The following is a 21,520-nucleotide window of genomic DNA, read 5'->3' on the forward strand; positions in this document are numbered from 1 at the left end:
CTTTGAGAAACGATGTACAAATGTGCTTTACACAATTGATGTGTGTATGGATTGGGATAACAGTTGTATGAGCCCCTAATAAAATGTTAAAAAAAAATAAAAATAAAAATAAAACATGAAAAACAAAAAACAAAAGGACAAATACTGTATGAGACCACTATGGTAAAAAGCCAAGAAAAGGTTTTCACACTAGAGGAAATGTTCTTTGATACCATGGGTAGGAGTGGACAGGAGGATAAGTCACTGGCTAGGGCATAGCCACATGTTAGCTTGGGTTAAGGGGAAGGTGATATACAGTAAGAGGGAGTTTGGCAAAAAATGATGGTGCTGGGGAACACACTGGGAGGAGTGCAGAAGTTAAAGACAACAGAGGTAAATACTGCCATATACAGAGTCCTGCAGTAATGGCAATCTACAAGTAGGTGACACATAGATTGATAGTGTGTGTGCTTTTGGGGGTTGGTGGTGGTGGTGCGGGGGATTGGAAGTATAACTACAAACATCTATAGGTTTAACTGTACTTGGGTATTTACCTTTGCTGCAAATATATCCACGATTGTGGTGCAGATGTAGGGGGCAAAGTTACGAAAACTTCTTAGATATAACCAAACACCTTGAGAACATAAGTTCTGGATGTGGGGCTCAGGACCAAAATTCTAGGGGACACTAAGGTCAGTGGACATTATAGTCCACAAAGACAGTGCTCTACCTCCCACTTCATTGAGTAACAACAGGGATCTTTCAGGCTCATGAGCAGCCATCTAAGGTGCAGGTATTGGCCTCTCCCTGTCTAGAGGAACAAACTGATGAAAGTCAAGGTCACATGGAAACAGTTAATCCAAAAGACTAATGGACCACTTGAACATCAGTCTTCACACACCAAGACCAGAAGAACTAGACATTGTCCGGCGATCACCACTAACTGCTCTGAAAGGAATCCCGTTAGAAAGGCCTGGGTAGTAGGAGAAAGATGTGGAACAAAACTGCAGATTATCGAAGAGGCTCGGCTTACTGCTCAGCTGGAAACTGGTAGAACCCCCAAGACTGTGACCCTTATTAAGGATTGGAATGGAATTTACCTTCGTGGCTAATTTTTAGCGAAACAATAGACAAATTTATAAGGGGAACAGTAACACTAGTGAGGTATGTACACAGAATAACCAACCATTTGAGATCTAAAGGGAAGTGTTTACCCAAGGATAAAGTTCAGAAGGGTTAGCAGAGGAGGAATGGAAACAGGAAACAGGAAGGAAGTGAGGTAAATGATGGCTCTTCGAGGAGATGCAATGAATGAGACGTCACAATGGGTGTGGATTGTTGAAAACTGATTTACTCTGTAGATATTCACCCACTTAACAGTAAGAAAGTTAAAAAACAAAAGAAAAAAAGAAATGCTTAGGATGTTCTTCCAGTCAGAACAGCTTCTTTATTGTGGCTGCAGGCTCACCTCTCTCTGGTCCTTGGCTTCTCACTCACAGCCCCTTGGCCTCTGCTCTGTTCTTTCTAGTATGCCTGAGTGCAAAGGTGCTGAGCTCAAACTCTGGGTCCCCAAATTAAGTGCTGGAAGCACCTCACTGTGCAAGCAAGCCTCCTGTCTGAAGGCACTCAGCCTCACTTGCTCAGTGGGGTGGGGAGCTCTGTGCTCGCCCTCATGGTCTGACTCTCGGTTCTATTGCTGCTGCTCTCCTGCTTCTCAGCTGGCGTCACAACTTTGTCTCCAGATGGAGGAGGCTCAATGCATAGGCATCCCGAGGTCCAAGAGACATGCTCCACTGCTAGCTCTTCTGTCTTGATGGTCGTGAGGCTCCCATCTGTGATGAGATGGCCCATACTATACCCAGCAGGGTGGCAAAATCGTCCATTCCCCACATTACAGTTCCAGTTTTTTCTGTTCTAGTTAGTGCCATCAACAATCTCTCACAACTTTCAGCATTTCCCTCACCTTCTCTTACTCAGACCCATCCAGAAAAAGTCTTAGGGTGGGAGTTACAAAGACCCTGGCTAGTAGAGTTGTATCAGGTGAATTATTACGCCATGAGCGTATAAGCAGCATTGAGGACTTAAGGTGTCAAGATGGGCAGATGTTTCAAGGACAAAGAGAGGAACCCATTTGCCTTTTCATTACCAAGGAACGTTTGAGATGTTGAGCATCTGGTGCATTTTCCCCATTCTTAACCTAGTGGGTCACATGTAGGAATGGGGAAATATATAAGATATGCAGGAGAGTTCTTTAGGAATGAGAAAGTGTGTGGGAATATCTGCTGGTGGTAGTTATGAAATTTTGGAAATACAAGGAAAAAGCAAGCATCTCTATGGGACCAGGCAATCCCAAAGTTCAAAGGTCACAGGAATTGCACAACCCTCAGATCTTCCAAATGTTTGTTGTTTTGAGTACTTGGAAGTTATTCTACTACTGAAAAATGACAAGAACAGGGCCATGGGCCGTCCCCAAGTCCAACTACATGGACAACCCCTCTCCCCCCAGAAGAATTCACTTCAGAAGACAGCACTGAAACTACACCTCAGGGAGAGGGACGTGTCTGATCAGCACACAGGAGCAAATGAAGCGGGAGGGAGAGAGAGTGGAGCACATCCTGGCCCAACAAGCCTTGACGACGATATTCCTGCTCAGAGCAGCCAATCCACAGTGAGGACCATAGGGACAGCCCCACCATGAGACACGATATCCCTCACTGACCCAGAGCACTATGGGGGACAACACTGGAGACACAGTGCCGGAATTGTACCCAATCTGACCCCACCACACCGAGAACAGCAAAGGGAACAGAGCAATGAAGTCCCCCGGGGGATTACAAAAAATAGACTGTGGAGGCAGGGTGTGGCACTCCATCAGACTCCAACACTCCTAAAGGTCAACAAACAGACCTTGAACTATTTACAGGCTTTTCTCTTTTATTTGTCATTGTTTTTGTTGTTTTGTTTTCTTTTGTTGCTTTGTTTTGCTCTGTCTTGTTTTTGTGTATATTATCTCTGTATGTTTGTCTAGATAAGATAGGCTGGATAAACAATCTGGAGGAGAAAACAACGGGACCTTGGGATGATTGGGGCATGGGAGAGGGAGACCAGGGGAAAGAAGTGGGTATTAACAAACCCAGGGACAAGGGAACAAGTGATCCAAAATCGATGGCGAGGAGGGTGTAGGAGGCCTGGGTAGGGCTTGATCCAGGGCAGTGTAACGGAGAAGAATTACTGAAACCCAAATGAAGGCTGAGCATGATAGTGGGACAAGAGGAAAGTCGAAATAGAGGAAAGAACTAGGAGGCAAAGGGCATTTATAGAGGCCTAATTACAGGCATGTACATATGTAAATATGTTTATGACCATAGGGAAATAGATCTGTGTACATATATTTATAGGTTTAATATTAAGGTAGCATTGGACATTGGGCCTCTATTCAAGTATTCCTACAATGCAAGAACACTTTGTTCTATTAACCTGGCATTCCATGATGCTCACCTTCCTGACACGATCGCTGAAGACCAAGTGCATGCTTAAGCAAATGTAGTGAAGAAAGCTGATGGTGCCCGGCTATCAAAAGATACAGCATCTGGGATTTTTAAAGGCTTGAAGATAAACAAGTGGCCATCTAGCTGAGAAGCAACAAGGCCCACATGGAAGAAGCACACCAGCCTGTGTGATCATGAGGTGTCAATAGGATCAGGTATCAGGCATCAAAGACCCAGAACAAAAAATCCTATCAATGTGAATGAGGGGGAGTGCTGAGTCGAGACCCAAAGCCCACCTGTAGGCAGTTGGACATCCCCTTACAGAAGGGTCATGGAGAAGAGACGAGCCAGTCAGGGTGCAATATAGCACTGAAGAAACATACAACTTTCCTCTAGTTTTTTGTTGCTTTTTTATTTGTTTATTTAAATTTAAATAAACAAGAAGTTTATTTAAACAACAAGACGCTTGACTTGAAGGGAAAACTAGGCTTCATTTCTTGGAGAGTAATTTACCCCTACTTAAAGACAGATTGCCCTACATGTAACAGCTACGTACAAAAAAGTTATAAAATTGTCCTTGGTTTTACAATGATAAATGAAAAACATTAAAAATCTCCAATCCAACAAGGTATGCAAGGATTTTTTTATGTTGTTGTTTTTTGTTTTTGTTAAACAGTGAGAGCAAAATAACTTACTGGAAAATAAAGCAAGGAGCTGGATGAGCCGCTCACGGCGAAGGGGGTGTTTTCACAGAGCCAGTATTTCCCCATCCCATCTCCACTTGGTGTCGATCAAAACACCATTGGCCATTTAGTAAAAAACAAAACAAAAAAACAAAGGGAAAAATGCAATATGCGTGTGCACATGCACCAGTTACTTTATGTACAGTAAAGGAGTGGGGAGGGGAAATGAAAGAGAAAACTATACTGCAGTCGTCAGGAGGTGGTGGAACCAAATTGTGGTTTCTAATAGAGAATGGGTTCTTGGTCGGTAGGAAGAGAGTTCTGGAGGAAAGGAGCAGGCTCCCTCTTAGAAGACGCCTCCTGTCTGCTGCTGGAACACATCGATTGTATCTTCACCATCCATTTCCAACTGTGCAGGTGTGTCTGTTTCATTGATTGGCTGTCCGTCAAATCGGAATCTGATCTGCCTCATTGACAAACCCTGTCGTTCACAATAGGCTTTCATTAGTTTGCTAAGTGTCGTATGCCTCTTAATCTTAAACTGCACCACAGAACCATACTGCCCCGCCACCTTCAAATTAATGTGATCGTTGTTCTCAGTCTTGACTCCTTCCTTGGTTTCTTGTCGGCCATGGCGAGCGCCGAAGTCTCCTCCGCTGCTGCTTCACAAAAGAGGCACCTGGTCCGCACCAAACGAGCACACAGCTCCTCTAGTTCTTTAATGCTTACCCCCACCCACTACCCCACTATCATGACCCCAATTCTACCTTAAAATCTGGCTAGACCAGAGCATGTACACGGTACAGATAAGAGTTGGAAACACAGGGAATCCAGAACAGATAAACCCTTCAGGACCAATATTGAGAGTAGCCATATCAGGAGGGGAAGAGGACTGTGGGGTAGAAAGAAAATTATTATTTTTTCATGTGTTACACTGACCGATTTTTACCCACTTCTCTGTTGTCTATCCCACTGGGAGGGAGTTATAAGTAGATAATTGTGATCAGTTCCCTCTTTCTCTTCCCACCTTCCCCTTCCCCTCCTGGTATGGCTACTCTCATGAAACCTTCATAATTTATTAGGGGGAAGCGATCACAAGGATCTACATATAACCCCCTCTCTGGGGGATGGGCAACAGAAAAGTGGGTGAAGGGAGACGTTGGACAGTGTAAGACATGACAAAATAATAAATTACAAATTATCAAGGTTTCATGAGGGTGGGTTGGTGTAGGAGGGAGGGGAAAAATGAGAAGCTGATACCAAGGGCTCAAGTAGAAAAAAATGTTTTGAAAATGATGATGGCAACAAATGTACAAATGTGCTTGACACAATGGATGTATCTATGGATTGTGATGAGTTGTACGAGCCCCCAATAAAATTGTTTTTTAAAAAAGAACAGGGCCATATTGGACTTTGCAACTGTGGTCATGCATACCAGTTCTGCTGTGTGCTATTTTTCTTAAGCCAGATCTTCTCACTCCTGGAAGAAACCTTAGTAGGCTCTCTCCCAGATGCGTTCATCCTGCTCTGCAGCATCTGTTCTCAAGAATAGAAAAGAGACCGAAGGCACAGGTTCTGGGTTTCCTAATGCTGGAATAGAGGGGAGTGGAATGGCCTCATTTTCAGATAACAGTTTACCTGCATTGTGTGTAGTCATGTGGTGTGGGATACCAGCCCGCAATCAAACGGGCTGTAATTGAGGGGCAAAATTAAAGCGTGTCAGACAAGATACAGCATGAAATTGCTCTCCTCCCAGATGGCTATGATCTTAGCAGCCAAACACTCACAGAGAGAGTGAATATATTTTCAATCAAGGCTTATATACACTCAGGGGACATGCAAGCCCCCAAATTACATCATAACAGGAAGAGGTTGTACAATAGTCATACGTGCAACAGAAGGGGGATGAGCCAGTGGCATATACGCAATAGGAAGGGGAGGCACTAGGGCTGCAGTTCTCAACCTGTGGGTCACAACCCCTTTGGGGGTTGAATGACCCTTTCACAGGGGTCGCCTAAGACCATCGGAAAACACCTATTTCCGATGGTTTTAGGAATTGGGACGCCGCTCCTCTGTCTCCAGGTGGATCCGCCCATGTTCTGATATGCCCACGAGTACTGGTGTGAAGACTGTTACCTGTGCTACACCATGCTTCAAGACAAAATTTCATTTATTTGTAATTAGAAATAAATATTTCTCAATATGTAATTACATACTGTTTTTGTGATTAATCACTATGCTTTAATCGTTCAATTTGTAAGAATGAAAATACATCCTGCATATCAGATATTTACATGACGATTTATAACAGTAGCAAAATTACAGTTATGAAGTAGCAACGAAAATAATTTTATGGTTTGCGGTCCCCACCACATGAGGAACTGTATTAAAGGGTCTCAGCATTAGGAAGGTTGAGAACCACTGCGCTAGAGGCATACATGTGACAAGATGTGTGTACTTTAGATTCAAGATGGTAGCCTAACCTTGGCCCTCCCTGAGTTGGTTTGACCTTGTCTTTGGGCTCTCCTTTAGGGGAACAATCCATTATCCTTATCAGAAGGCAGTGGGCCCAAAGGGTGGGTCAGATTATAGGGTCTGAATGCTCAAGAAGGGTGATAACCCTCAGGGAGATAACCTTTAAGCAGGTGACCTCCCTGCGTATGGTCATTAACCATGTATGTAGCGCCTTAGGTTTGGCATATAATAGGGCACAACCTGGGGAATCACCTTTCTGTTTCCCACAATGTGGGATTAGGTTGAACTAATGTGGATGTTGAAAGGAATATTACTTTGAGCTAACTGAAGGTTTGAGGTTGCTGGGACCTTAAATAAGATTATGCTGAAAAGAGTTGTTTAATAAGAAAAGATTTTGAAATGCTGAGTGAATATAAGTCCTAGAAATTCCTGGGCCCCACACAGAGACTTTATGAATTGTGCTTTGTTCTTGTAGATAGATGGGGGTGGCTGCCAAGTGGCTTTCCCAAAGACAATTTGGGGGTGCCTTTTATTGGTAGGGTACTATATCTTTCTTAGTAGCACAGGGCTCAAGTGTTTGGCTGCTAACTCAAAATCATCACTTTGAAAGCAGCCACTCCATGGCAGAAAGATGTGGCAGTCTGATACCCTAAAGCAGCGGTTCTCAACCTGTGGGTCATGACCCCTTTGGGGGTCAAACAACCCTTTCACAGGGGTCGCCCGATTCATAACAGTTGCAAAATTACAATTATGAAGTAGCAATGAAAATAATGTTATGGTTGGGGGTAGGGTTCACCACCACAGGAGGAACTGTATGAAAGAGTTGTGGCATTAGGAAGGTTGAGAACCGCTGCCCTAAAGGCTTTCAGCTTTGGAAACCCACAGGGTAGTTCTCTTCTGTCCTGTAGGGTCACTGTGCATCGGAATGAAATCCATGCAGTGGAATTTTGCTTAGGGTAACATGCTGAGGTTATGGGGTTGGGGTCGGAGGGGTCACATCTTACCTCCTCTGACTATAGAAGGAGAAGGAGACCCCATACCACCCAAAAGCTCTTGGTCACAAGACAGAGCTCCGACATGCCTCTCCACCCTCCATCCTCCTTTTGCCCTGTACTGACACCAAACCTTCCTCCCACAGCACTGGGTGAGATCATCTATGGGCACTGTCCTCACACAACTCGCAAACAGTGCTCACAACTATGGGGGATTATTGGCTTGTTAACGGGATCAGAAAACATTAAGGAAACAGTCTTTGGTCCACGGCAGGGCCTCTTTTCAGCCAGAAGCTAACACTTCAGGCAGGGATCTTCTGTGCGTTCCATTCCACTGGGGGCTATTCTTGCCCCATGGTCCTGGAATTCGCTCTGTTTCCGCTTCCAAGATGGTTCTTCGGCATCCTCTACATCTTATTTGCATAGGCCTACCCCATCATTTGCTGGGAATTATAGAAGAGCTAGTATTAAGTAATTTCAGTTCACCACACCTGCACATTGTCAATGTTTTGTGTGTGTGCTACATGCTTTTCCTTCCTCTTTGTTTAAATAGAGCGATTGAGCATAGCACTTGACTCAGGCTTCTTGTTAGATACAGTTCCCATATTACCCTGTTTCCCCGAAAATAAGACAGTGTCTTATATTAATTTTTGCTCCCAAAGACGTGCTAGGTCTTATTTTCAGGGGATGTCTTATTTTTCCATGAAGAAGAATATGGTACACATTTATTTATTGTTTTATTAAAAGAGACCTTGCACTTCCTGTCTGCTCTGGCTGGCTGCGGCCAATAGTGAGCTGCGCTGAGGCGCCCAGCCACTATGATGAGTTACAGTAGCTTCAGGGGGCTTTGTTTTCAGGGAGGTCTTATTTTCGGGGGGATGCCTTATATTTCAGCAAGAGGCAAAAGTAAGGTCTTATTTTGGGGGATGTCTTACTCTTGGGGAAACAGGGTATCTCCACACAGTATCCCAAACTTTGTATCTAGAAGCTATTTAGGTAAATACTAATCAAAGGAACTTATATTAGGAGTTTGTCCAAAAAACGATGATCGTGCAGAAGCAGACAGTAGTACCGTCTGTGTGTTCTTCCAGTGTCTTCGTTTGGGCCAGGCATGAGGGCAGGTATGCCTGAACAGAATATGCTCTCTTGGATAGCCATAGCTCCTTTTGAGAGATGCAAAACTCATGGCCTCCTTTCACATTACGTACTTGAAATCTCAGCATTCTTTTGAGTGAAACAAATTAATCTTGAAATACATTTTCTTTTCTTGTTTAAGTCATCTTATTGGGGGCTCATACAACTCTTATTACAATCCATCCATCCATTGTGTCAAGCACATTTGTACATTTGTTGCCATCATCATTTTCAAAACATTTTCTTTCTACTTGAGCTCTTGGTAGCAGCTCCTCAGAAATACACCCACAAAGTCCAGTAGTTTAGTCTGGATGATGTCCTAGAAGGCCTTCACCCCATTCATATAAAATTAGAATATGGTTAATTACCTAAGTGGGAATATCCCCCAAGTGGGGACACTTGGGGACTATTAGCCACATTTCTAATTTTATTGTGGTGTTGTGTTTTATTCTTGGTTATTATATTTATGTAGACATACATTAAGGCTATTTTAGTGTCTACTACATATTCGTAACAGTTTATCATAAGTTATGTGGCACAGGAGGGGTTCTAAGGAAGAAGGGAAGTACTTGAGCGCTACAGAGACCTGGGGTATCTTTAGGCATGAGGTAGGACTTGCGCTTTCCTTGAGAGAGGGTCAAATGTGGAAAACTAGAGGGGAGAAAAGAGAGGAAATTTTAGAGGAGGAAAACTGAGGAGTGGTTGTTTGTGCTTATACACAGCTGAATGACCTTGTCTGAGCAAATTGTGTATGTGGGGAGGAGTGGGAAATGAGATTGGATAAATGAGCGAGGACTAAATTATTTATGGCCTTCAAAGGCCATTAGAGTAGTTTCAACTTGGTGTGGTAGGTCATTGAGCAGCAAGGAGGCTTTTGATTGGATGAGTTAGAAAAAAGAAAAGTATGTGTAAGGAAGGTAGATTGTGTAGTTTTGGTAAGATCAAAGGGGAGAATCTAGAGATAAAGGTAAAAAGTTGGGAAAGCGGGGGGCGGGCGGGAGGGGAAAAATGAGGAACTAATGTCGGGAGTTTAAGTGGAGAGAAAATGTTTTGAGAATGATGTACAAGTGCGCTTTACACAGTTGATGTGTGTATGGATTGCGATAACAGTTACATGAGCCCCTAATAAAATGTTAAAAAAAAAAAAAGTTGGGAAAAGGAGGTGGCAAAATAAAAGTTTTGTAATTAGGGAAAAGGGGGAACAGAGGAAAGAATGAATACTAAAATTTTCAAAGGGAATTTTTGTAGAATTTGAATGATAAGTAAGGAACAGAGGTGACTCTAAAGTGACTAGTTTTTGAATTTTTGCTTTTTATCTGGATGGGTTACTGTGTTCACCTTAATAGCAATAATTCCATGAGAATGCAATCTCTGTTGGAGTAGGGAAACTAATGGTCTTGGAGTGCGTGGCTTATGGAAGTGCTCAAGAAGCATTTATTGAAGGAGGCAAGAGTGCATGTAGACTGAGATGTAAATCTCACTTGCCCGCTATAAACTTAGAACAGGCCAGTTTTGTTTTGTTTACTACCAAAGCATCACTTTAAAAATTGTACTAACTGACCTCTTTTAGTAGCAAAAATCTTAGGTTTATTGTAGAAAAATTTGGAAAATACAGAAAAACACAAAAAAGAAAATTACAGTTATCTTGACTTTAGCAATAACCACAGTTGGCATATATATTCTCCAAGGTTGTTTTTTTTTTTTATGCGTGTATAAAACACTCAAACTCAGAAAGCTTGTGGAAACCTGGCAGGTAATACCTCATGCAGTCATTAAAGCTAACATCACCAGTCATAGGACAAATTTACATCAACTGTCATTTGCTGTACTTTAATAAGAGGGTAGTCTTGTCAAAAATGCAAAATCTAATGTTAACCATGAGAAAGCATCCCACAGATTCAATTGAGGATTAGTCTACAAATTAAATGGCTTCTCTTTAATGTGCTAAGACCATGGAAGATGAGAAAGGTGGAGAAACTGGTCTAATGTGCCAAGACATGATACCCACAAGAGTGCCAAGACATGATACCCTCATGGCAGCAGCAGCTCCTGGCCTGGATCCAAGACCAGAGGAAAGAGATATTGGGGCCCATAATGGCATGTGTATGGATAAGGTCTGAATATCAGATAATAATTGTATATTGACATTACTCTACTGTTCTTGGCGGTGTATTCTGGTTACTTAGAGCATCATCTTGTTTTCAGGAAACACACCAAAGTATTTAGGGGTAGAGGTGCATATGTCTGCAATTCACTTTCACACATTTTAGGGGAAATATATACACACAGAGAGAAAGAAAGAGAGAAACAAATTAGGAAATAATAAAGATAATGCAAGTGTGGCAAAATGTGACATTTGAGGAATTTGGTTATGGAATAAACGTGTATTCTTTCTATTGTTTTGCAATTTTTCTGTTAAGTCAGAAATTTTCTCAGAATAAGTTTAAAACAACAAATCCTAAGTGAGCCAGAGCTAAGTATTTTAATTTTCTTGTGTGACTCTTTCAACTGACTGCCATTGAGCCACTGCTGCCTCAGAGTGCCCTACAGAACAGGGGAGAACTGCTCCTGTGAATTCTCCAGACTGACTGCATGTTTACTTATGTAGTATTTGTGTGCGTGCTGCTTGCTGACTTCAAGGTCGCCATTCTCTTACTGTCTTAAGAGTTTTGACAGTATTTTTGAAAGTCTGGAAAGAGCACACTGGCTTGGCCACCAGGAGATGGGTTATATTCAAGGGTACAACTTATTTTTTAGTGAGACCTTGAGAAAATCATTGCCTCTCAACTCCAGATTCCTCATAGAAAACCTTTTTTTTTTTTTTTTTTGAGAGCTAGGTAAGTGGGTATTGTTCCCCAGGTTCTAGCTAAGGCTCTGGCTTCTCTGATGGGGTTGGAACTCATTGGAGTGCTTGCTATCTCGTTGTAAGCTAGTTGAAAAACACCCAAGCCTTCTCACCCAAGTCAGTGGAAAAGATCTGTAGAAATCTGAGCTAGAAGACACCTGTTAGACCGTCTAGTCTGTCTGTATGCCAGCAGGACTCGCTTGTTCACAGCACACCTTCCAAGTTCTTTCACCAACTCTCACCTGCTTTCGCTTCCAGCCAGTCAGTAGTTTTCCAGAGACTTTTCTTGGGTTTTTAGTTCACCTGTGCATTGAGTCATTTCAAAAGAGAATGCGGCTTTTCTTAACTTTAAAACGTCCTAAGTTTCTTTCATAATCCAAGTTTACATTGGGCAAGTATACTTTTCTATTAGGGCAGAGTTTTATAGGCAGGGGGACTCTTTTTCTCTAAGGTCGCAAAAAGGTTTAATTGATAAGCAATTAAATGCCTACTAACAGTAATATATGATGAGAAAGTGAAGAGGCTTATTTCAGAGTAAGAATTAAGATTTTAAAATTTGTGTGTTAAAAGTGACTAGAAACTGCTGCAGAAACGTCTGTTTGCTCTTACCTTGTTTTCAGTTGCTACTGAGTAGCTTTCAACTCCTAGTGACCTTGGGTGTGTTAGAGCAGAGCTACCCTCCATACAGTTTTCCAACGGCCTATTTGGGGGAGTAGAATGCCAGGCTTTTTCCCAGGGTTCTTCTGAGCACTGAAGGGTTGCCTGTTTTCACCAGCCCAGCCTCCTTTACCGTTGCTACTTACCCTTTGAATAAGTAGCAACGTGTGTGAGACAAGTGGATGTAGAGAAGTACGGCACTTTGATTTTGTGCTGGTGAGGATCTAATCTTTGGTCAGTGCTCGTTTGGAGGTAATTCAGTCATATCTCTTAAAACCAGAAAAAGATCATGGCTTGAGTTTCACTTCTCGGAATTTATCCTGTGGAAATAACTTACTCATTGCAGCAGCATTATTATTGCTGTTGATCGTGAATCAGGTGAAGGGTTACCTTCAACAATTCATACACATTCTGATTCAACTCCTGAGTTTCAGTCCCCTCAGTGTGCCACCTTTTATCCCGCTTCCTGTTTGCATTCCTAACTCCCTGAACTTGCCCTTGGTTGGATGCTGCCCCTTTGATCTTAAATGGCTGATTATTCCAATGCAGAAGTGAATTCAATTCCAGCCCTGAAGGATATAGTCTTGTGTGTGTGTGTGTGTTTTCTACATCTTCCTTCCATTTGTACCCAGGATCTTTTCATGTGATCCTTTTCAGAATAGCTGGTAGTGATAGTTGGGTGCAGCCTTATTTGTAGAAATGGAAACTGGAAAACAATCCAAATGCTCCTGGTTGTGGAATTAGCATATTATGATATTTCATATAATAATAGATTCTAAAACAGCTATCAAAAAATAATGTAGGAGGTTTTTTATCATGAGATGGAATGCTTCCCTAATATGTAATTGAGTGATGAAGGAAAGTTGCAAAACATATGGGTACTATTATCTCATTATAAATTATGGTGAAGACGTCTGGAGATCCCCTTGCAGAGGGGTCTCGGGGAGGAGATGAGCCAGTCAGGGTGCGATGTAACAATGATGAGAAATACAACTTTCCTCTAGTTCCTAAAGGTTTCCTTCCCGCTCCCACTACCATGACTCGAATTCGATCTTGCAAGACTGGCTAGACCAGAGGAGGTACACTGGTACAGATAGGAACTGAAAATACAGGGAATCCAGGACGGACGAGCCCTATAGGACCAGTGGTGTGAGTGGCAAAACAGGGACGGTAAAGGGAGAATGGGTAGGAAAGAGGGAACCGATTACATGGAACTGTGTGTGACCTCCTCCCTGGGGGACAGACAACCGAAAAGTGGATGAAGGGAGACGTCGGACAGGGCAAGATATGACAAAATACCCATTTATAAACTATCAAGGGCTCATGCGGGAGGGGGGAGCGGGGAGGGAGGGGGAAAATGAGGACCTAATGTCGGGGGTTTAAATGGAGAGAAAATGTTTTGAGAAACGATGTACAAATGCGCTTTACACAATTGATGTGTGTATGGATTGGGATAACAGTTGTATGAGCCCCTAATAAAATGTTAAAAAAGTGAAAAGAAAAAGAAAAAAATAAATTATGGTGAGCCATTATTTTAAGGATAGATAAAAATCTGAGACACACACACACTGAACCGTGAATGGAAGGTATTATGGGAGGATTTTACTTTTATAGCTTATATTTTTGTAGTTTGGTAGTGGTGCAATAAGAAAGGCACTTTTCTAAGGAAACAAACAAGATATTAAAAAAATATTAAGCTAAATCTTAATTTGTATACTTCTCATTTTAGCCGACAAGCAAACTTTCCTGTGTGGTTGCTGATTTTGAGCACTAAAGTAATGCTTTTCTTTTCACAGCTAGAGTTGGGAAGACATCGCTAATTATGTCTCTGGTCAGTGAAGAATTCCCAGAAGAGGTAAAGATTTGATTTCTTTCTCATATTAAAAATTTTTTAATTGCCTTAAAGTCAAATAAATTCTTTCCCTTTTGCATGCTGTCACTTTCTGAAAAATTCCTATCATAGTTGACACATGACAGCTCTGAACTAGGAGGAGGAACTAAATTAGAGTTGAGTTAAACTAAACTGTTGCTCTCACGTTGTTCCAACTCATAGTGATCCAGAATCCAGCTGCCTCATGGCTGCCGGGGTTTTGATCCTTAACCTTTCTCTCACTAATTGCCTGGTGGGTTCAAACCATTGCGCTACCAGGGCTCCCGGAGCTCACTTTCCTACCTCTGACCTTAGTTAACACATGGTCACCTCTATGCCTTAGTTATCTATCTGCAAAATGGAAGCCAAGCAGGATGTTAACAACCATCTAAGCTGAGCAACCCCTCCTTAAAAATAAAGTGCTACTTGTCAAACCAATTTATAAAACAGATGAATGTTTCTTTTCTTGGAATTAGAGTAAAATAGCTGGATCTCCACTTACCAGCGGCCTGACTCCTTAGATCTTTGAGGCATTTCCACAGAAGCGCTGGGATTCTGCGTAATAACCATGCTTGGAAACCATTTTCTTCCTGCCTGCTTCATTGTACCAATGAAGAAGCTAATTCATTCCAGCTTTGCTTACCTTAAAGGATTGTCGTGGATTTCAAATGAGATGCACTTAATAATTAAGTAAAGTGCCACTCAAAGTAAGATGCCTTTATTGTTATTGGCAATATAGGCATTTACATCTTGGAAGTTCCAGTAAAGGACATAAGTAAAGTTAAGGTATTGTTTGGGGAGTGGGATCAATACAAATGGGATGAAAACAATTTCTGTTTACTCCCTTTATTCACATAACAGATAGTCTTACCAGTTTGCATTCATCTTTCCTTTACCCTTATTTTAAGGAGCCCTGGTGGCACAGTGGGTAAACTCTGAGCTGCTGACTCAAGGTCAGCAGTTCAAACGCACCAGCCAATCCTTGGGAAAATGCTTATGCTGGCTGCTCCCGTAAAGATTTAGTCTCAGAAACCCTGTGGAGGGAGCAGTTCTACCCTGTCCAGTAGGGTTGCTATGAGTCCGAAACAGCTCAATAGCAGTAAGCTTTTGTTTGTTTGTTTGCTTTTATTTAGATAGGAATTTCCATATAATTTTAATATTCAGAGAGGAGTTGGATGATTCATGTCTTAGTGTTTTCAACATTTACAACTTATAGAAACTAATGCTTTTCTTGTCTTTTGTCTTTTAAATAAGCTAAGTATTGCATAATTTAAGGAATTAAGTGTTTTTTCATATGTGATTTGTGGAATCAATAACATTACTTTATAATCATTTTAAGTGTAACACTTAGAGGTTTTTTGTCCTAGTTTAACTTAGTTTAAAATTGTTTTAGAATAATCCTTTTGTGTGTGGATAAGGTGTTTCTAAGTGATGGAAAAAGTAAGTCTTCTAAATTGGCATCATTATGCAAAAGGTTTAGGTAGCTAATTGATTTTTTCTAGAAGAAAAGAGTTTTGATCATTTATTGGGAATTGTCATGGATTAATGTAGCTACTCATTTACAGATTTTCCTTAGGTTGTCTAGAGCCTTCAAAATTTTATGTTTGACACCTTGACGGAATGAATCACTGGGCCTGGAAACTCAGGACCATGGTCTTGGGGGACACCAAGATCAACAGGCATAACGTAATTCACCAAAACAGTGTCCTGCATCCTACTTTACTGAGCCGTGACTAGGGTCTTAAAATCTTTTGAGCAGCCATCTAATGTGCAACTGTTTGTCTCTCCCCATTTGGTGGAAAATAAGAATGATGAAAGTTGAAAGATATATGGAGACAGTTAGTCTATGGAACACGCAAACATCAATCTCCACAACCCTGGGACTAGAAGAACTAGATGGTGCCTGACTATCACTAACAACTACTTTGTCAAAGATCACATTCGAAGGTCCTCGATAGAGTGGGCGAAAAACGTGGAATAAAAACCCAAATCATAAGAGACCAGATTTATTGGTAGAGAGAGACTGATGGAACCCCCAAATCTATGGCCCTTAATCACCCTTCTGGTCTGGAACGGAATCCGCTCTCTTGTTATAATAATCAGTCATTTAAGATAAAAAGAGCAGGGTTTACCCAAGGACAAAGTTCAGAGGGTTAAGAAAGGGAGGAATGGAAACAGGAAACACTGGGAGGAAGTGGGATAGTAATGGTGCATTGAGGGAGCAGCAATGCAAGAGTTGTTGAATTGTTCATGTAAAACTTAGCTGCTCTGTAAAGCTTTAGCTCATTCACAGTGAAAAGCTGGTGGCAGTTTGAAGCCACCAGCAGCTCCTCTGGAGAAAGATTGGGCTTTCTATCCCGTAACCGTTTCAGGAGCACACGGGGGTGGGGCATGAGTAAGCATTGACTTGAAGGCTGTGAGGTTTATCTATCTATCTATTTATTTTGGGGTTCATCTATCTATTTATTTTGGGGTTCATCTATCTATCTATTTATTTATTTATTTTTGAGCCAGCAAACCTGATAATTCCCAAATTTCCTTTTATACCTTTATTTGCAAACCAAGGTTCCTCCCCGTGCAGAAGAGATCACCATTCCAGCTGATGTTACCCCTGAGAGAGTTCCAACACACATCGTAGATTACTCAGGTAATGCATTTTCTCTTGGAGGTGAAACTGCAGGGTTAATTTAATAATCCCCAGAAAAGTACTGAGCTTTACCAAATGTTCAGAGAGTGCTCCTGCCTCCAGTCAGTGATCATTTATTGTTCTCGCCCCATTCTCTCTCTTGGCCAGGCCCTCTTTCACTCCCCAAAGTCTCTCTCTGGCAGTTCTCTGTTCCCAAGTTACTAAGTTGGCTTTCATAATCACGAAGAAGCAGAAGGAATGGGATAATAAAATGTAAAGGAAAGCAGTTGGCAGCCCTAATTGTGGTGTGACTCCTAGCCATCCCATGTGGCAACGTAGAATGATTACTCCATAAGGGTGCCTTAGGACGGGGTCTGTATTGGAGCAGAAGTCCTGGGCTTTTCTCTGAGTTTGTGGGGAGTTTGAACTGCCTGCCTTTGGGTTAGCAGCAGAATGCTTTAACCATTGCACCACCAGTCTCCTAGATTAGCCATTGCTCTTTTTTTCCCCCCCAATACTTTTATTGGGGGCTCTTACATCTCATCACAATCCATACATTCATCCAGTGCAGGGGTCCTCAAACTTTTTAAACAGGGGGGCAGTTCACTGTCATCAGACCTGTTGGAGGGCCGGACTACAGTTTAAAAAAATACTATGAACAAATTCCTATGCACACTGCACATGTCTTACTTTGAAGTAAAAACAAAACGGGGCAAAAACACCCGGCGGGCTGGATAAATATCCTCAGCGGTCCACATGTGGCCCGGGAACTGTAGTTTGAGGACGCCTGATCCAGTGTGTCAAGCACATTTGCACATATGCTGCCATCGTCATTTTCAAAGCATCCTCTTCCCACTTGAGTCCCTGATATCCGCTCCCCATTTCTTCCCCCTACCTCCCCATTACTCTTCTTAAATTGGCATGTTTGCAAAGAGAAATTCAGAGTCAATTTTGTGATGACATGTTTTTATGGTTTTGAATTTTGCATTGGCCAATTACTGAGTTCTAGATTTGCTCTTTGTCAGCCTGTGCTCCAAATAAAGTAATAGCTAAAGCAGAGTCCGCTTGTTTACTACTATTTTCACCTGTAACACTTTTTATAATAGAAAATTGTCTGCTTCTTTTAACTTTTTAAAATTACTTTGCATTTCTCTTAAAAAGCCATGGTTATAAATATTTTGGTAGTACTTCATTTCTCTAAGCTGGTGTTCTGTATTTTCTAAAAAGAAATAGAACTATACTTTCTACTATTTGTAACTATTGGATACTTGAAATATGAGTAATCTGAATTGAGGTCTGCTGTAAGTATAAAATACGACTGGATTATAAGGGCCATGAAAAAGAATAAAACTCAATTTTTGATTGAATATATTGTAATTGTGATATTCTTAATATTTGGAGTTAAATAAAAATTAATTTTCCTGTTTTTACCTTTTAAGATGACTGTTACATTTTTTTGATCACGTAGATGGCTCACGTTTCATTTCTGTTGGGCAGCACTGTACTAGAGTTTGTGGGTGTTGGATGACTTTTGCTATGATCAGTCTCACGCTGGCATCATTTATAGATTTATTCTTGTTCAATATCGGTTGCCACATAATTAGATATCCTTCGGTATTAGATTTAAAGCTATTGATAACTCAGTGGGTGGAACAGTATTAAAAATCTGGTCATTGTCGATGCAGACGCTCTCCAGCTGCCATTGAGTCAGTTCTGGCTCACAGCGACCCTCGAGGGCAGAGCAGCACTGCTTTCTGGGGCTTCTGAGCAGACGGCCACATCGTTCTCCACTTGGCATTCTAATCACGCACTGTCATACCAGAGAACTCATTGATGACACCGGGGCCACTGTCAAAAACCTGGGCTAGAAAGAGAGTCCTTTCCTAACCCCTGGGCCTGGTTTTACTGACCTTTTGGCCCTGTGTGTAGACTCTTAATACGGACTTCTGACGCCAGAACCTTTTCTCCTAGCTTGGGTCCCTGACCTATTCTATTTGGCCTTTTTCAGCTCTGGATCTGACCCTGGCCTAGATTTATCACACAATGTTTTGTGCTCCTCCCTGTCGCAGTTAAACTCCTTCCCTTTCCTGGCATGCCCTTGTCTTTGCCCTCTCATCAGACACTGGACCTGGTCATCTTAAGGGATGCTAGGTGGGTCTGCATAGATTTTAGCTTGGCCTACAGTTTTTAGGAGAGTGTCTAAAATAAGAAGAAATGTTGACTTTTTTTACCCCTGAAAATAAAATCCTTTTTATCTCTCTCTCATTTGTAGAAGCAGAACAGAGTGATGAGCAACTTCATCAAGAAATATCACAGGTTAATTTTAGTTGTATAATACTTGTAGGTTTTTTGGTGGGAAACAGACTGTAATGATCCTGTGGGCCTACCATTTTCACTCTCTCACATCCCAAGAAGACTTTTAAAATTTTTTGTTATAAGCACTGACTTTTGAGTATGTATTTTTGTTGTAAATCTTTTCAGAATTGACCCAGTTTTCTTTCTGTTCTAAATTGTTTCTTCATATTTCCTTTGATCCACATGTATTAACTCAGTCATTCAGTGCTACTGTTTACATTTTTTAGTATTTAAAAATGTTAATTTTGTTTTCCTAGGCTAATGTCATCTGCATAGTTTATGCTGTTAACAACAAGCATTCTATTGATAAGGTAAGAAGGCACAAATATTTTACTCCATATTTACTTCCGTTTCATTGGGGCACTTTCAAAATTGAGCCTCATTTTAGAACTTTAGGGGGACCAAGGGCAGGGTGTTTTGCAGTCTTACAGCTCTGGCGCATTTTTGTTTTAGGTAACAAGTCGATGGATTCCTCTCATCAATGAAAGAACAGACAAAGATAGCAGGTAAAAAGTTCAAGCTGTAGGAAAGATGTAAGAACCATGCACTTGGCATCACCAGTTAACGTTTTATCATGTTTGCTCCATCTGTTGATCTGTTTACACATCTGCACCTTTTTTTCTGCTGAAGTACTTGAAGCAGCAGGTAGATATGAGAGCAGAGCAGGAACCAGAGCTCTGGGATGATGGTAATAGATCTTTTTAAACATTAAGTTTGTTACATTGAGATCTCATTTTACACTTCCCTTTCTAAAATGGCTCTTTGGGGGGAAAGTCTTGGTTCTAGAATGCTGCTCCCGCTGTATTGTGTGTGACCCGCCCTGTCTTAAGACGCCCCTCTGCTGAGGAGAGGGCTTCTCCATTGTGGCTCCACAATCACAATGGTGTTTTGAAGACCACAGGACTCAGAGGCAAATGAACAACCTTTGGAGTCTGGCTTGTCCACTTAGAGCTCTGGGACTTGACTTCATTGAACCTTACAAAGTGTTCTCATCGGTAAGAGGAGATGAGACTAATACCCATCTTGCCTACATACTGTAATTTTGAGACTCAAATGAAATATTGCTTGTGTAAATGCTAGAGAAAATTCTTACGGATTTCATGCAGGGAGAATTCATGTAGATGTGGGGGGGAAGCAAGAAAACACACATTTTTTATTTTATCTGAATGATATTTCTGGGTATAAATACTTTGGGCTTTAAGTGAAAATGGAAACAACATTGTTAGTACTATTTAATAGAGCTTACATGATTTATGGAACATTTTGAGTCATTTCTAAATGTTAGAAAAATCAGATTGTGTTAGTCCGGGTAGACTAGATAAACAAATCCATTGACACTCATATGTGTATAAAAAAGAGCTTTATATACAAGAGAAGTTGAATATTGAGAAAACATCCTAGCCCAGTCCAGATCAACTTCATAAGTCCGATATTAGCCCATATGTCCAATGCCAATCTATAAATTCCTCTTCAGACTCATGAAAAACATGCAATGATGTTGAATGTAGGAAGATCACAGACCAGTGGGTGGAAAGTCTCGTGGATCCAGTGGCAATAGAAGCATCTCAGCGCTGGCAGGGGTCTCCACGTGGCTCCTCCTGTTCCCGTAGCACGGGCTCTATCAGTGTAGTGCCACGTGTCCTGTCAGTTGGGTGCCTCTCAGGGAGTGAGTCGAGGGAGAGAGTCTCTCCTGCCTCCAAGGAGGAAATACAGGAGTTCCCATAATCCTCAGGAGAAAGTTATGCCCACAGAGGCCTCATTGGCTATGACCCAGTTGAATGACTAGATTTCACCCCTTCACTCTTAATCAGGGGTGCCCATCACTGTCACCTCAGACATTTTCAAAACATTATAATGTCCTACTCCCACCTGTGGAGTTTTAGAATCTTTGGAGTAGGGCTTGGACATGCATTTTTATTTGTTTGTTTGTTTTTTAATTGCTTTGCTTTTTGTTTGTTTTTTAAGCCCCATAGATTCTTTTTCTTCTTCTTTTTTTCCCTCATTTTATTGGGAGCTCTTACAGATATCCTAACATTCCATGGTTCAATCACATCAAGTGGTATTATAGAATTACTACCATAATCAGTTCAAAACATTTTCTTTCTTCTTGAACTCCTTGATATTGGCTCCTCTTTGTCCCCTCCCTTCCCCACCATACCCCCCAGGAACCCTTATTGTTTTTTTCTATAATATTTTTCTGTGTGTGTGTGCCATATCTTATGCAATCTAATATATCCATTCACATACAATTCTGGTGTTTGATCCCATCAAGTGGGGCTATGCAGTCATCAATGCTATCAGCTCCCCATCCCCCCTTCCTATACCCTCAGGGAACCATTGCTCCTGTTATTATTTCTGAAGCGTTATCTATCTTGCCTTTCATGTACCTAATGATCTTTCTTTTTTTTTTTTTTTT

At 41.5% G+C, this 21,520-nt stretch overlaps 2 protein-coding genes across 7 annotated transcripts in view; one reads left to right on the forward strand and one right to left on the reverse strand.

The window, feature by feature from the left end:
- RHOT1 (ras homolog family member T1) overlaps positions 1–21,520 on the forward strand; it is an 82,370-nt gene that overhangs the window by 11,558 nt on the left and 49,292 nt on the right. For all 6 annotated transcript variants that reach the window (XM_004706945.4, XM_045299357.1, XM_045299359.1 and 3 more), the window contains exons 2-6: positions 14,050–14,108; positions 16,689–16,770; positions 19,022–19,065; positions 19,362–19,415; positions 19,558–19,610. In XM_004706945.4, the coding sequence (XP_004707002.1) occupies positions 14,050–14,108; positions 16,689–16,770; positions 19,022–19,065; positions 19,362–19,415; positions 19,558–19,610 (292 nt within the window). The remainder of the gene's footprint in view (positions 1–14,049; positions 14,109–16,688; positions 16,771–19,021; positions 19,066–19,361; positions 19,416–19,557; positions 19,611–21,520) is intronic.
- LOC105979013 (small ubiquitin-related modifier 2-like) lies at positions 3,902–5,671 on the reverse strand. The gene is made up of 2 exons (XM_045299941.1): positions 5,586–5,671; positions 3,902–4,809 (listed from the first exon to the last, which is right to left on the reverse strand). The coding sequence occupies exons 1-2, from the start codon at positions 5,669–5,671 to the stop codon at positions 4,497–4,499; spliced, it is 399 nt and encodes a 132-aa protein (XP_045155876.1). The 3' UTR covers positions 3,902–4,496.

This window comes from Echinops telfairi, unplaced genomic scaffold, assembly GCF_000313985.2.
Source record: "Echinops telfairi isolate 266 unplaced genomic scaffold, ASM31398v2 ScPeMD7_7458;HRSCAF=8496, whole genome shotgun sequence".
Classification (NCBI taxonomy): domain Eukaryota; kingdom Metazoa; phylum Chordata; class Mammalia; order Afrosoricida; family Tenrecidae; genus Echinops; species Echinops telfairi.

Bases quoted from the DNA above. Each gene is read 5' to 3' on its own strand.
- LOC105979013 (XM_045299941.1), bottom strand. From the start codon at position 5,671: ATGAACGCATCTGGGAGAGAGCCTACTAAGGTTTCTTCCAGGAGTGAG. The intron at 4,810-5,585 runs GTATGCATGACC...TTTGTGAAGCAG, and splicing joins AATAGCACACAGCAGAACTG to CAGCGGAGGAGACTTCGGCG.